We start from the raw sequence: 15,746 nt of genomic DNA on the forward strand, positions 1-15,746 counted from the left end.
GTGGGTACATCCCCAGGAGGAGGTGTGCAGGAGGCAGCTGATCAATGTTTCTCTGTCATCGATGTTTCTAACTCTCTCTCTCCCTTCCTCTCTGTAAAAAATCAATAAAATATATATATTTTTAAATCTATATAAAATTTATAGTGAGCCTCTTGTGAACATTTCATGATTGAATAAATGAGTGGAATTTTGCAGTCTGGAATAGTACTTAGAAAGCTGGTTGGGACAGGTCCAGGTTTAATAGAATAGGACAGTGATTTCCAAACTTCTTCATCTCATGGCACACATAACCTAAGTACCAAAATTCTGTGGCATAACAAAAAATATGTTTTATTTTTTGCTGATCAGGTAAAAAAAATTGGTATAATTTTGATCCATTCACACAGGATGGCTATTGCATTGGGTGCTGTCATTGTATTTATTTGACAATCTAAAGGAAAAAGGTCAGTGCCCTGACTAAATAGTCAGGTGATGGGTGTTTTTAGAAATTCTTGGGCACCACCAGGGTGCCTGCTGTGGACACTGGTTGACAACCTCTGTAATTGGATGTGTGCTATGGAAGGGAACCCTGGGAAAGGGAACAGCATGTTTGGAGTAACAAAATGGTCAGAGGGGGTGAGGCTCGGGTCCCAGGTGGGTCAGGGGGTGCGTTTATGGCTGTGCTTCTTAAACCTCTAACACCTGTGGTGAGAAAATATATTTGTTTTGTTTTGTTAAATTTCTAATCAGCTGAGACAAATACTTTTATTGAATCCAACAACAATGAATTACTAGAAAAATAATCTACACTAATAAGACATGCAAATTGACCATACCTTCGCTATGCCTTAAGCCATGCCCACCAGCTGATCAGAGCGACTATAAGCAACTTAACCCAACCAAGATGGTGGCTGGTAGCCACGGAGTTGGAGCGAGCAGGAGGCTTCCTTGCCCCAATGATGGAGGAAGCCAAGCTTCCCGCCTGCCACGGCCGGCTCTGAGCTCCACTCAAAGCAACAAAGTTTCAATTATAAAAGATAAATAAACCCCAGATACCTGCCTTTAGCCGGCCATGGCCACGTGGCCACAGAGCTGGAGCAAGCAGGAGGCTTGGGTTGCCCCTGGTGATGAAGGAAGCCAAGCTTCCCTCCTGCCTGCCCTGGCCAGCTCTGAGCTCCTCTCAAGGCTACAAAGTTTCAATTATAGAAGGTAAATAAATCCCAGAATAAAAGAAAAAAGAAAAAAAGGAGATGCTGGGAGCTTCCATCGCTGGGGGGGGGGGGGGGGGGGGGGTTGGGGAGGCGCGTTTGGCCAGCCTGAAAACGGCCCTCACCCCTCACCTAGACTGGCCAGGCACCCCAATGGGGACCCCCCACCCTAAAGGGGGTGTGGACATCCTGAAAACAGCCATCAGCCCATCACCCAGGCTGGCCAAACCTCCATGAGGTGAGGGTCCCCACTGGGAGGGGCTTGACCAGCCTGCAAACAGCCATCAGTGCCTCACCCAGGCTGGCCAGCACCCCAGTGGGGACCCCCACCCTGAAGGGGTGTGACCAGCCTGAAGACAGCCATCAGCCCCTCACTCAGGCTGGCCAGGCACCCCAGCGGGACCCCACCCTGATCCAGGATACCCTTCAGGACAAACCAGCCAGCCCCCACCCATGCACCAGGCCTCTATCCTATATAATAAAAGGGGTAATATGCAAACTGACCCTAACAGCAGAACAACTGGGAATGACTGGTCACTATGACACACACTGACCATCAGGGGGCAGATGCTTAATGCAGGAGCTGCCCCATGGTGGACAGTGTGCTCCCACAGGGGGAGCTCTGCTCAGCCACAAGCCAGGCTGATGGCTGCCAGTACAGCAGTGATGGTGGGAGCCTCTCCGGCCTCCTCCGCAGCGTTAAGGATGTCCGATTGCAGCTTAGATCTGCTCCCCGCTGGCACGTGGACATCCCCCAAGGGCTCCCGGGCTGCCAGAGGGATGTCTGATTGCCAGCTTAGGCCCAATCCTCCGGGGAGCGGGCCTAAGCCAGCAGGTGGTCATCCCCCAAGGAGTCCAGACTGCATGAGGGCACAGGCCTGCCTGAGGGACCCCCCCACCACCACCGAGTGCACAAATTATTGTGCACCGGGCCTCTAGTCATGTTATATAAAGGTCTAACTTTCTATTTATTTTTTTCTTTCTTTATTGAATTTATTGGGGTGATATTGGTTCACAAAACCATACACCATTCAAGTGTACAGGTCAATGAAACATCACCTGCTCACTGCATCGTGAACCGTCTCCCCAAGCAACGTGTATTTCCATCCTCCAGAGTCCTGCAGCCACCATGAAAAACAGTACGGAGTTTCCTCAAAAAGTTAAAAAGCAGCAAACTGCTTTTTGACCCAGCGATCCCACTTCTGGGCATAGATCCTAGGAATCCTGATGCACTAATTGGGAAGAATATGTGCACCCCTATGTTCATTGCAGTGCTATTTATAGTAGCTGAGATCTGGAAGCAGCCCAAGTGCCCATCAGTAGATCAGTCGGTCAAGACACTGTGGTACATGGGATACTATGAGGCCATACAAAAGAGGGAAATCTTACAGCATAGATGGACCTGGACAGTATTATGCTAAGAGAAAGAAGCCCATCAGAGAAAGACAAATAATGTTCCATTTCTGTACAATATCTCATCTCAGACCAGGGAAAAGCAGTTCCCTGATGCACAACAGGCTGGCCAGCACTCTGAGGAGCACTTGGTAGGGAATGGTGGTGATGGCACTTGAAAGAGGTTGGAGCGAGACTGCCAGGAATCTCGTGCATGATTAAAGAATTCCAAACTTTATGTTCTTAAAGCTGCCATAAATTATCTTCTCGAATTTATTTGCACAGCAGGTTAACTCGCTTAAGACTTCTATGCTGGGCCCTAACCAGTTTGGCTCAGTGGATAGAGCGTCGGCCTGCAGACTGAAGGATCCCAGGTTCGATTCCGGTCAAGGGCATGTACCTAGTTGAGGGCAGATCCCCAGTAGGGAGTGTGCAGAAGGCAGCTGATCCATGTTTCTAACTCTCTATCCCTCTCCCTTCCTCTCTGTAAAAAACCAATTATATATATATATATATATATATATATATATATATATATATATATATATATACTAGAGGCCCGGTGCACAAAAATGTGTGCACTCGGGGGTCCCTCAGCCCAGCCTGTGCCCTCTCACAGTCTGGGACCCCTGGGGGGATGTCCACCTGCTCTTTTAGGCCTGCTCCCCGGGGGATTGTGCCTAAGCTGGCAGTGAATACATCCCTTGGGGGATGTCCACTTGCCAGCAGGCCGAAGCTGCAGTTGAACATCCATAGAGCTGCTGAGGAGGCAGGAGAGGCTCCCACCATGGCCGCTGTGATGCCGTCAGCCTGGCTTGTGGCTGACCAGAGCTCCCCCTGTGGGAGTGCACTGACTACCAGGGGGCAGCTCCTGCATTGAGCATCTGCCCCCTGGTGGTCAGTGTGTGTCATAGTGACCAGTCATTCCCAGTTGTTCTGCTGTTAGGATCAATTTGCACATTACCGCCCTAACAGGTTTGGCTCAGTGGATAGAGCGTCGGCCTGCGGACTGAAGGGTGCCAGGTTCGATTCTCATCAAGGGCATGTACTCTGGTTGCGTACACATCCCCAGTAGGGGGTGTGCAGGAGGCAGCTGATCAAAGTTTCGCTCTCATCGATGTTTCTAACTCTATATCCCTCTCCCTTCCTCTCTGTAAAAAATCAATAAAATATATTTGGAAAAAAAAATTGCATGTGCACATTACCCTTTTATTATATAGGATAGAAGCCTGGTGCATGGGTGGGAGCCAGCTGGTTTGTCCTGAAGGGTGTCCCGGATCAGGGTGGGCAGGGGACCCCTAGCTCCCTACAATCGCCCACGCCGCCCCTGCTCACGATCGCTGGCTCTGCCCATGCTCAGGCCTAACACCTCTGGCCAAGGCATTAGGCCTGGGCAAGGGACCCCCAGCACCCCACCATCGCCAACTCGGCCCCTGCTCCCTGCAATTGACGGCTCTGCCCTAATGCCTCTCACCCAGGCATTAGGCCTGGGCAGGGGACCCACAGCTCTCCAAGGGACCTCCTGCTCCACCCCTTCCCAGGCCTAATGCCTGTGGCCAAGGCGTTAGGCCTGGGCAGGGGACCCCAAGCTCCCACCATCAGCGACTCTGCCCCTGCTCGCCATGATCGCTGGCACCGCCCCTGCCCAGGCCTAATGCCTCTGGCCAAGGCGTTAGGCCTGGGCAGGGGACCCTCCCAGTTGCAGCCGCCCCGTGATCGCTGGCACCGCCCCTTGCATAGGCCTAACACCTCTGGCTGAGGCATTAGGCCTGGGCAGGGGACCCCTCCAGCTGCAGCCGCCCCGGGATTGCGGGCTCCGCCCCTGCCGGGGGCAGCGGCAACCCACAGCCACAGCCACCCCTGCCCAGGCGTTAGGCCTGGCCGAGGCGTTAGGCCTGGGCAGGGTACTCCCCCAGCTGCAGCCGCCCTGAGATCGCTGGCTCCGCCCCTGCCCAGCTCCCATCGCTGGCTCCACCCCTACTTCCCGCTATCACTGGCCAGTGCGGCAAAGGTGCCCAATTCTCCGATCATGGCTGGGGGGCAGGGCAAAGGCGGCCCCCAGGGCAGCCTTTGCCCTGCCCCCAGGCTCTTATCTCCCCCCTGGGTTTCCGATCACTGTCAGTGGCAGGGGGCTTCTTCCGTGCTTTCCCCTTTTGCCTCCCTGCATTGTGCCTACATATGCAAATTAAACGCCATCTTTGTTGGCATTTAACCACCATCTTGGCTGGTGATTAATTTGCATAACTCGCTAATTAGCCAATGGGAAGGGTAGCGGTCGTACACTAATTACCATGTTTCTCTTTTATTAGATTAGATAGATAGATAGATAGATAGATAGATAGATATATTTTTTTTAAAGACTTCTGTGCTGAATAGTTGTTTGATAAGACATACATCTAACAACCTATTTGGGCCTTGCAGATATGGATTAGTAGTATCCCATCAGTTGCCTGGAATTTTTTTCTTTTAAGTAAATAACCTGGTTTGTGGAAATTTGGGTTTGTTTGGGTAAAGGAACACTTGATATCATCCCCATTTCCCCTCCCCGTTTCTCTGTCTTGTATCTGCTCTTATTTGAGTGGTTGGATTTTACATCAGATTTCTGAGGGACCAGACCTGACCTGTGAGCCCGCTGCCTTGTGTTGTCCTGAGCTCTTGTGACCTCCTTCCAGGCACCAGGTTTCAAGATGCTGTACGTATGTGGGGCCTGACTGGGCCTGCCGGGGCTCCCCTCTGCAGAGCTTCACCCCAAACCTGTGATGGCCCTGAGGCGGGAGGATGTGAGCACCTGAGCGCCTAGGTGAGGAGGGTACCTAGGGCTCAGGCACATCAAAGGGATCCCCACCCTAGGATACAGCCTTCCAGCTGGAGGGCATTCACGATAAGGTAAACATTTCCAATTTTTAAAATATGTGGGAATAAAATGACCCTGTGAGTGAAAATGAAGGAGCATCTGAGTGAGAATAAAATGTCCGTGAGAGTCATTTACATACCACAGGGCAATGTTCCTTTACTTTGGTTATAATGAGACTAGAGGCCCGATGCACAAAATTCATGCAAGGGGCTCACCCCCCCCCCCCCCCCACCCTCGTGGCTTCGTCCAGGAAAGGTCATCTGGAAGGACACCCGGTCTAATGAGCATATTACCCTTTATTATTAGAGATTGTTAGTTAGAATCCTTACTTGAGTCCAGAATTCAACCAGTAAGTATTCTTTTCACCCCATTCCGTGCTGTCTCTGACCGAGGGGTGGAGGGGCTGCTTTTAGAAGGAGATGACATCCCTCGGTCACTCTCTCCGTTCCTTCATGGTGGCCCTCATTATGGGACTGAGGAGAGCCGGTCACTAAGGACACCCCTGCCTTTGTCTCCTGGGCCCTGCCCGATGGAAGTGCTGCACTGAGGAGGGTGTGTTCGTGAGAGTTTGCCTTGCCAGCCCCGTGTGAAGCCTTTGCATTCATCACTCCCTCTACCCTTCACAATAATCTTACGATATAGGCTTGACTCCTATCTTCATCTTAAAGGGACACTTATGTTTTCTTTCCCTGAACCATTTGGAAATATGTGGCAGACATCATGACACATTCCCACTCAATGCTCAGGATGCATTTCCATATCATTTTCCTGAATAACCATCATATCATTTTCACACTAAGAAATTAATAATTCCATCATATCATGTTACACAGTCCATTTCAAATTCCTATTGTCCCAAATCACTTTTATGGCCTTTGATTTTAACTGAAGCTTAAATTTTCTTCATTTATTGTTATGTCCCTTTAGTTATTTTAATCAAAAACAGCACATACACGCACACGCGTGCACACACACACACACACACACACACCCTTTTTGGTTTTGGTTTTGGTTTGTTTCAATGACTTTGACTCCTTTTGAAGCGTCCAGCCAGGTGGAACCGTCTGTTTGCCTCCTGGTTGCTCAGGTTATACACCTTTGACATGAATATTCCAAAAGCGACACATGTCGCATAACGCATAACGCAGCCTCCTCTCAGCAGCCAGGGTGGAGGTGGCTTCCCCAGCCTCAGCCAGGAGACACTTCAGGGCAGAGGATCAGGTTGGAGGCGGCATCCGCCCGCAGTTCCCAGGGCCGCCCACTGGGGGCGTCAGGAGCGCGGAGGGCCGCTGGCTTCCCAGAAGGGAAGGACCACCAGCCACCAGGCCCAGGCCCTTCCTCCGCCAGCGAGGAGGCCTCGCGGGGACTGGGCGCCCCGTTTTCAAGTACATTGGGCGCCGCGATACCCTTTGCTACCCAACCTGGGTGCTGCTTAGCGTCCTGCGGAACGACGCGCTGGGTCCCGCTGCCCCAGGAGGGTGTGGGCTCTGACTTGTTCTCTTTGCTGGTGGGGCTGCAGCATTTCCTGTGTTACACCTGCCAGGAGTACGTGGGAGACCTGGCCAAAATCCCCAGGAGTTTCTTACAGGTAAGTTTCCGAGAACAGCAGCGCGCCCTGCTCCGGGGCTGGGGCACGTCCCCCACATTTATCAGCGGGCGGTGGGGTGGAGGTGGGGGGGTGGGGAGTTCCTTACCGGGCTCTCACCTCCCCGCCTCTCCAGCTCCTCCTAAGGGGGCGCGTTAGGGACCCATCCCGGCTCCATGAGCTGGTGCTGCGGCTTATGGACATGCCAACCACAGTAATGCTTTTGACGCTACCCAGTAACCTGCCTACTCACAAATGTTGGATGACGAAGACCAAAAACACAAATGCTGGCAATTACTGATATTTCTTTCCTTAATTTTATAATAAAAACACTCCAGATAGTTGCTCATTACAGGGAAACACTAATATATCCTAAAGGTGAAAAATTGTATGTGTAATGGGGTGCACATTCCACCTCCCTGTGACAACCAAACACATGTGTTTTTCGTCAGGCACATGCATAGAGATTTGTCCCCAGGTGAGCTTTCGAGTGAAGGCATTGGGCAGCCTTTGTGAAACTCAGGTCTGTTTTCCCCAGACCTTACCACTGAGATGTGAAAAAATAAAACTGATTAAATAATACTACTTTAATCATTTTTATTCTTTCCTAAAGTATTTTTATTGATTTGTTTTTAGAGAGAGGACAAGGGTAAAGGAGAGAGAGAAACATCAGTGTGACAGTGAAACATGGATAGGCTGCCTCCTGCACGCCCCCTCGCAGGGACTGAACCCACAGCCTTCTGGTGCACAGGACACCACCCAGTAACTGGGCCGCACCAGCCAGGGCTACTCTTCTTTAAAGTACACTTTGGGGGGAGTGTAGGGAATTATTGACTATATTAAAGTTCTTAGCAAAAGATCATCAGAATGAAACATTTTACCATACATTTCTTTGCTTTGACTCACACACCTTTCCCACTTATTCCATTCTTCCAGAAGCCTATAGATGGCTTTGGAATGGAATGGATAAGGGGAAGTTGTAGGAAACATAATTTCTAATAGTATGTGCATGTGTGGTTTTTCTCCTAAAGGAGGCAAATGTCACCCTTATAGTGATTGGACAGTCATCCTACCATCATATTGAGGTAAATGTATAACAAATTGAAAAATTAACATATTAAAACTAACAGACATTGCAAGTGTATGATTTGAACCAATAAGTGTAGGTTATATTTACTGAAACTAAGTTAGATTATAATTATTTTTTTCTCAATTTTTTCTTATAACGATCTCACATATTCTCTTTTTGCAGCCTTTCTGCAAACTGACTGGGTATTGTCATGAAATCTATGTTGATCCTGTGAGAGAAATTTATAAAAGATTAGGAATGAAAAGAGGTGAAGAAGTTACCTCCTCAGGTAACTTACACATGACATATCTCAAATAGAAAACACTGATGATGTATTTTTACTTTTGAATCTACATGCTTAGGGGAACAAATGCTAAGTTAATAACTCAGACTGTTTCCTTTTTTTTTTTTTTAGGTAATCTTTTTTTGTTTTTTTTTGTTTTTGTTGTTGTTGTTGTTTGTTTTTATTTTATTTTTTTAATTAAATCTTTATTGTTCAGATTATTACATTTGTTCCTCTTTTTTTCCCCCCATAACTCCCCTCCTTCCAGCTCCCACCCCACCCTCCACCCTCACTCACCACCCACTGTCCTCATCCATAGGTGCACGATTTTTCTCCAGTCTCTTCCCGCATCTCCCACACCCCTTTTCCCCCCAAGAATAGTTAGTCCGTTCCCTTTCTATGTCCCTGATTCTATTATAATCACCTATCTTGACTCCTATCTGTACATCAGGTTATTCTGTACATCAGGTTATTTATTCACTTGATTCTTAGATTCACTTGTTGATAGATGCATATTTGTTGTTCATAATTTGTATCTTTACCTTTTTCTTCTTCTTCCTCTTCTTAAAGGATACCTTTCAGCATTTCATATAATACTGGTTTGGTGGTGATGGACTCCTTTAGCTTTTCCTTATCTGTGAAGCTCTTTATCTGACCTTCAATTCTGAATGATAGCTTTGCTGGATAAAGTAATCTTGGTTGTAGGTTCTTGGTATTCATCACTTTGAATATTTCTTGCCACTCCCTTCTGGCCTGCAAAGTTTCTGTTGAGAAATCAGCTGACAGTCGTATGGGTATTCCCTTGTAGGTAACTGAGTTTCTTTCTCTTGCTGCTTTTAAGATTCTCTCTTTGTCTTTTGCTCTTGGCATTTTAATTATGATGTGTCTTGGTGTGGTCCTCTTTGGAGTCCTTTTGTTTGGGGTTCTCTGTGCTTCCTGGACCTGTAAGTCCATTTCTTTCACCAGGTGGGGGAAGTTTTCTGTCATTATTTCTTCAAATAGGTTTTCAATATCTTGCTCTCTCTCAGCTTCTGGTACCCCTATAATTCTATGTTGGTACGTTTGAAGCTGTCCCAGAGGCTCCTTACACTATCTTCGTATTTTGGGGTTCTTTTTTCATTTTGCTTTTCTGGTTGGGTGTTTCTCGCTTCTTCGCATTTCAAATATTTGACTTGATTCTTGCGCTCCTCTGGTCTGCTGTTGGGAGTCTGTATAATATTCTTTATTTCAGTCAGTGTATGCTTACTTTCTAGATGGTCCTTTATCACACCATCGAGGGTCTCATTAGATTTCCTGTACATCTCATCAAGTTTATCGACAGACTCTAGAAGCCTCTTGAGAGACCTCAAAAGTGTGGTTCTGAACTCAATATCCTCCCTTGATAGTTTTGTCCTGTTTCTTTGTCTCTGCATTTTTTACGCTTTCTTGGTACACCCCCTAGTGGTCTTTGTGCGCAGTCTTGTTGTAGTTAAGCCTTGATTGTTGTAGTTAATACTAGAGGGATTTGACCACCAGGCCGATTGGCTGTGTTAATCAGCTGTGTCTGCAGTGGAAGAACTTGTGTCCTCTAGGGAGATGCTAATCTAGCCTTTGCCTGAGGCTATCTGGCAAATGCCTCTGTGCAGGGCTTGGGTGGGGCGGGTCCCACGGGATCAACAGGGCGGAGGAGGGAGCAGTTATGGCTGCTCTCAGTCCGTCTCCAGGGGCTCTGCCTCTCTGTCCCAGCAACCGCTGCAAACCTCGGAAGGACCGTAGCCAGACAGTCCTGCTTCTCCCATTTGAGTCTGGGTCCCTAGAGACTCGCCCGGATCTGGTGCTCAGAGTCTGAGGCTCCCTCCGGATTGAAACAGACAACCGCGCCCTCAGCCACCAGCCCTCGCCACGCGCACTCCGCACCTTAGTATTTTACTTCAGCACTGTGCCTCCTCTGATTCTCGGTTCCTCCTACTTGTAGAACTTCCACTCAGCCAGCCTTCCTGTGGTTCTGGATGATGTCCGTTCCGTCTTTTAGTTGTATTTTTGAAGTGGTTGTTCGAGGCAGCAAACTCTGGCGTTAACCTATGCCTCCATCTTGGTTTCTCTTTTTGCTATTTATAATACAAAAGCAATATATTTTTATTGTGATAATACTAGAATATGTAATGATTAAAAAAATAAAGTAGTTCTAACACCCAAAGAGCAAATCAACTCAGCTGACCTCCAACTGGCAGTAAAGCAGCACACTGACCCGGTAAGACGCAGCAGGAAGGATCCCTCACCATCCCTGGGACTCAGGAATGCCAGGCATATATCCAGGAGGCAGGAGAGTGGGGGGGGGAAACAGCATCTCTGCTCAAAGACCTACAGATCCTGACGCAAGCGCCTCCACAGGACAGGTTCCATCCTTCACTTCTCAGTCAACATCATCTTTTTAATATCTACTCATTGGAATATACAATGATAGCATCTAAAGACACTTTCTAATATTGCAGGACCGAGCCCCCATGTAAAGTCAAACATACTCCCGGGAAGCATGTGGAGCCTGTGGCAGGTGGTGACTGGCCCTCTCTTTGGTTTCCAAGGAGACCCAGGTCAGCAAGTTGGGACCCTCATTGTAGGTCCAAGTAAGCATCTAGCCCAGACCCAAAGGACACTTGGTGTGCTTCCGAAGTCCAGGGGCTACCGGCTTCTTCATAAAATAGCGGCCACGGGACAGTGGGCAGCTGGGCATTGCAGCAGTCAGGGTCTGTGCTTTCTCAGGGCACCTTGTGTTTTCAAAGGCGTGTGTGTGTTTTGATGTCTGTCTATTGGATGTAATGTGCCCATCATTCCATGCCCGAGGGTTTTCAGGTATTTGGACCGGAAAGGTCAGTGGTGGTTTGGTGAACTGTATGTGGCTGTAACACTTGGAAAGATACAATGGAAGCCCTGGCCAGGTGGCTCAGTTGGTTGGAGAGTCACCAACCAAAGGGTTGCGGGTTAGATATCTGGGCAGGGCACATACCTAGTTACGGGTTCAATCCCTGGTTGGGGAGTGTATGGGAGGCAACTGATAGATGTTTCTCTCTCAGATTGACCTCTCTCTCTCTCTCTCTCTCTTCCTCTCTCTCAAACCAATAAAAAAATATCCTTGATCTCACCGATGTGGCTCAGTGGTTGAGCGTAGACCCATGAAGCAGGAGGTCGTGGTTCAATTCCAGGTCAGGGCACATGCCCGGGTTTTGGGCTCTATCCGCAGTGGGGGGATGTGCAGGAGGCAGCCAATTGATAATTCTCTCTCATCATTGCTGTTCCTATTTCTCTCCCTCTCCCTTCCTCTCTCTGAAAAATCAATAAAAACATTTTAAAAACATGTCCTTGAGTGAGGATTGAAAAAAAAAGGAAGTTCAATTGAGGTGAACATTCCAAATCAGAGAAAGTCATCAAGCACTGTTTTGGGGTCAACAGATGAGTCAATCTAGGTAGTTCTACCTATAAAACTAGGAGATGTGCTCAGTTCAGAAGGCAAGGCAGCCCCAGAGACCGCTCATCCAGTAACAGTTCCTAAAGCCTCAGGCTTGCAATGGCTTGTTGGTCAGTTTGGAACACCTGGAATTCCTTGGCCCCACTCTGCTAAGTGGTTGAGTGTTGAATCTCTACCATGTTCAAGTACTGCAGTCAGGGACAAACACTCATACCTGGCAGTGCCAAAAAGCAGCTGTAAACGGTCTTTCTTGGTTCTTCTTCCTTTTAAAATTGTCCACGTGAGTGAGTGTAGCTTCTAAGGGTTCTAACATTCACATTTACTTTAATAAATCCCAGATAGCCAGAAGGCATTTAGAGAGAGGACTGTGACCAAGCATTATGACGGTGGGGCTTTCTGCGTGTGGAACACTACAACAAGCTAAACTGTTACTTAAGCTCCCTTTCCCTCTCATGCGTTCACACCAGTTGGTCCCGCGGAGAAGGAGCCCTGTTTTATGACTGAGTCCTGTGATTCGCCCAGAACCACATTAGCCACATTTCCCATGGACTCATTCCCATCCTCAGAGGGGACGGTGTTTTCTGAGCCCCTCAGCTCCACGTCTCGGTGTCACTGGGCCACACGTGCAGTTGTGTGAGGATGAAGAGCAGAGGGAGAGTGTCATTTGTGTCCAAGTTGGGAACATACTTAATAGGAGATTTTGATACTACCTCCTGGGAGAAATAGAGCTCCTCTAAGGAGAACGCGAGGTGTACGTATTTACACAAATCTATCTCATGGCTAAGCCAGTGTTTCATTCGCCTTATTTGTATTATTTGATAATAAGCCAGCTTATGATATTAAATCTATAGTGATGACTAGAGACAGCAGGTAAGTACAATGCAGAAAACATGCCTCTAATAATGTTTCCTTAATCTACTGTTTTAAGTTAAAATTCTCATCTTGAGCCCAAGAATATGAGTAAACAGAGCTGGACTATGAATTATGACTTATGTATATTTGAGCAGTAATAGAATTGTGGACATCTAAGTGTATCCTAAGTGATTGTCTTAATGTCCTTATTTTCAGCTTCTTTTGGTCTACAGTTATAGTAGTAATGCAGATAGCCTTTTTTAAAATATATTTTATTGATTTTTTACAGAGAGGGAGGGAGAGGGATAGAGAGTTAGAAACATCGATAAGAGAGAAACATCGACCAGCTGCCTCCTGCACACCTCCTATTGGGAATGTGCCCGAAACCAAGGTACATGCCCTTGATCGGAGTCGAACCTGGGACCCTTCAGTCTGCAGGCTGACGCTCTATCCACTGAGCCAAACTGGTTTGGCAAGATAGCCTTTTTTTAAAAAAGTTTTTTATTGGGGGGTGGGTGAAGATGTACAAAGGAGGGGAACACCTAAAATAATGCCAACATTAAAAATTTTTAATAAATAAAAATAACAAAAAAATAAAAAGATACTTGCAAAGTGAAAGGAAAAAATCTTTCTTTTTTATTTTTAGAGAGAGGAAAGGAGAGGGAGAGAGAGAGAGAGAGAGAAAGAGAGAGAGAGAGAGAGAGAGAGAGAGAGAGAGAGAGAGATATGGGAGCAAAACATTCACGTGAGAGTGAAACATCAGTGGCTACCTCCTGCACGCCCACTACTGAGCCTGAAACCCTGGCATGTGCCCTGACCGGGAATAGTATGGGCAATCTTTCAGTGCACAGGACAACGCCCAACCAATTGAGCTACACCGCCAACGAGCAGATAGCCTATTAAATCAGTATCTGAGAGTGAATTTTTTTAAGTGAGTTATTTATTCCATTATTACATTTAAGAAACAGATGTGATTTTCCAGCTTGCTATCTAGTTAGTTCCATTTTCTGCCTGTTTGACAGGATATTTTCTCTAATTATAACCTAATAGAAGGTCATAATTTAAGAATCGTGCCCCTTGGACCTCATAAACATTAAGCATCACTCTTATTTAACCATGTCCTTGTCATGCTTTATTACCTTAATTTAAAATTACTATGGCTCTACACACAGGATATAATGTACTCTGGGTGAGTAATTGTTTCCTATGGACTAATTAAAAGTTGACAAGCGTCCTTGATTCTAGGAAGCAATAAATCCAATAGGGAATAATAGATACCAACCTTGCCTTTTATTGTTATTGTCTTCTAGGTCACTACATCCATTTTATACACCATGACAGGAATAGACTGGATCATAAACCCATCAACTCTGTTTTACAGCTTGTAGGAGTCCAGCAGGTGGACTTCACAGGCAGACCTTCAGTCATCCATGTGTGACAGACAGACTGTCACTTTCAGATGGACCCTGAGACATGGCGCAGAATGGCAGAGTGTATCCTTGTGCAGTGTCTACTCTGTCAGCCCTTGAGGAGTTCTGAAAACATAGAGACATGTACCCGTTGAACCACATGTTGAGAGGCATTGATTGTCAAAAATGTGATGTGTATTTATAATTTTATGGCTTTTAAAGTTTTAAACAAAATTTTGTTTATACAAAATAAAACTTTTGTGTGTTTTTTCTTTGTTACTCCTCACTCGAGAATATTTTCTCCATTCATTTCCACAGAGAGTGGAATGGAGGAGGAGAGACAGAGAGAGAGACACATCAATTGAGAGAGACACATCGATTGGTTTCTCCCGCATGTACCCTGACCCAGGGCGGGGATCAAGCCTGCAACCGAAGTATGTGCCCTTGACTGGAATTGAACCTGCAACCCTTCAGTCTATGGGCCAATTCTCTATCCACGGAGCCAAACTGGCTAAGGCCAAAATAAAACTGTAAAAGACATAAAATTGTAAATACTATTCTCATATTATGGTATATCCATTCAATGTAAGGTTTTGGGGGGCCATGAAAAGCATAAATCCTTATGAAGGACATATAAGGGGAAAGTTAAGCAACTCAACACAATTTTATCCAGTGGAAAAAAAGTTTAAAAAAAGGTTATTAAATTCTTATCTATTATTATGTAATCACATTTTTATATGTATTTGTTTATATTTTTGTATGTTTGGAAAAAAGAAACAGAATCTTTTTAAAATTTATTATTTGTTTTAAGCCTGACCCGAGGATATTTTTCCATTGCTTTTTTAGCTAGAGTGGAAGAAAGGGAGGAGGGGAGAGAGAGAGAGAGAGAGAGAGAGAGAGAAGATAGACACATTGATTGGTTGCCTCCCACATGGCCTGGGGAACAAATCTGCAACACAGGATGTGTCCTTGACTGGGAATCAAACCCAAGACCCTCTGCTGCCTGGAATGACGCTCTAACCACTGAGCTATGCCAGCCAGGGCAACACACCAGAATCTTGCTTGTACGTATCTCTGTATGGCAGCATTTATTTTCTTTTTCATGCTGTTCTATATTTCCCAACTATTACATAGTGAGCATTATTCATTTTTTGGCCAGGAAAAGGTCTTTAAAAATTACATGAAGAATATATTCCTGAAAAATGGCCACCAGCAGGAAGGTAGGGAGGGAGAGAGTGTGAGCACACAAGGAAGTGATAGAGGAGTGTGTGGACGTGTGTGGTGTGTGTGTATGAGTTAGGGACAATTAGATTCTGCAGGTCTTCTAAGGGGCTGCTAAACTGGGCAGTCTTAGGCGGCGGAGCCCCGCTCCCTGCACGGACACTCCTGGGCAGCCAGCACGGGCACAGCGACCACACCATCTTGGGAAACAGAGATGCTTGAGACTAGGATCCTGCCTCAGCACCACCCAGTCTGATATCAGATGCATACCAGGACCCTGCAGCCACTGAGGACAGCTACAATCCTGCGGACACCAAAAGTTCAGAAATCCCAGTGGCAGATCCGTGAGTAACAGAGCCCATACCCCCTTCCCGCAGGCTCGAGGGCAGCGCCATTGAAACTGATAGACCCAGCCCTTGCTGGGGCCTCAGTGCCACAGGAACTTTAGTCTG

General features: G+C 46.9%; 1 protein-coding gene across 1 annotated transcript in view; it reads left to right on the forward strand.

The window, feature by feature from the left end:
* The window catches only part of PRXL2C (peroxiredoxin like 2C), a 17,613-nt gene extending 3,475 nt beyond the window's left edge, over positions 1–14,138 (forward strand). Inside the window, exons 2-6 of the mRNA XM_070400966.1 lie at positions 6,870–7,021; positions 8,050–8,103; positions 8,271–8,376; positions 10,842–10,973; positions 13,975–14,138. Coding sequence (XP_070257067.1) covers positions 6,870–7,021; positions 8,050–8,103; positions 8,271–8,376; positions 10,842–10,973; positions 13,975–14,102 — 572 coding nt within the window. The 3' untranslated portion in view covers positions 14,103–14,138. The remainder of the gene's footprint in view (positions 1–6,869; positions 7,022–8,049; positions 8,104–8,270; positions 8,377–10,841; positions 10,974–13,974) is intronic.
* Positions 14,139–15,746: the final 1,608 nt, after the last annotated feature.

The sequence above is a fragment of the Myotis yumanensis genome, unplaced genomic scaffold (genome assembly GCF_028538775.1).
Source record: "Myotis yumanensis isolate MYYU_CA2020_CCGP unplaced genomic scaffold, mMyoYum1.0.hap1 SCAF_21, whole genome shotgun sequence".
Taxonomy (NCBI): Eukaryota; Metazoa; Chordata; class Mammalia; order Chiroptera; family Vespertilionidae; genus Myotis; species Myotis yumanensis.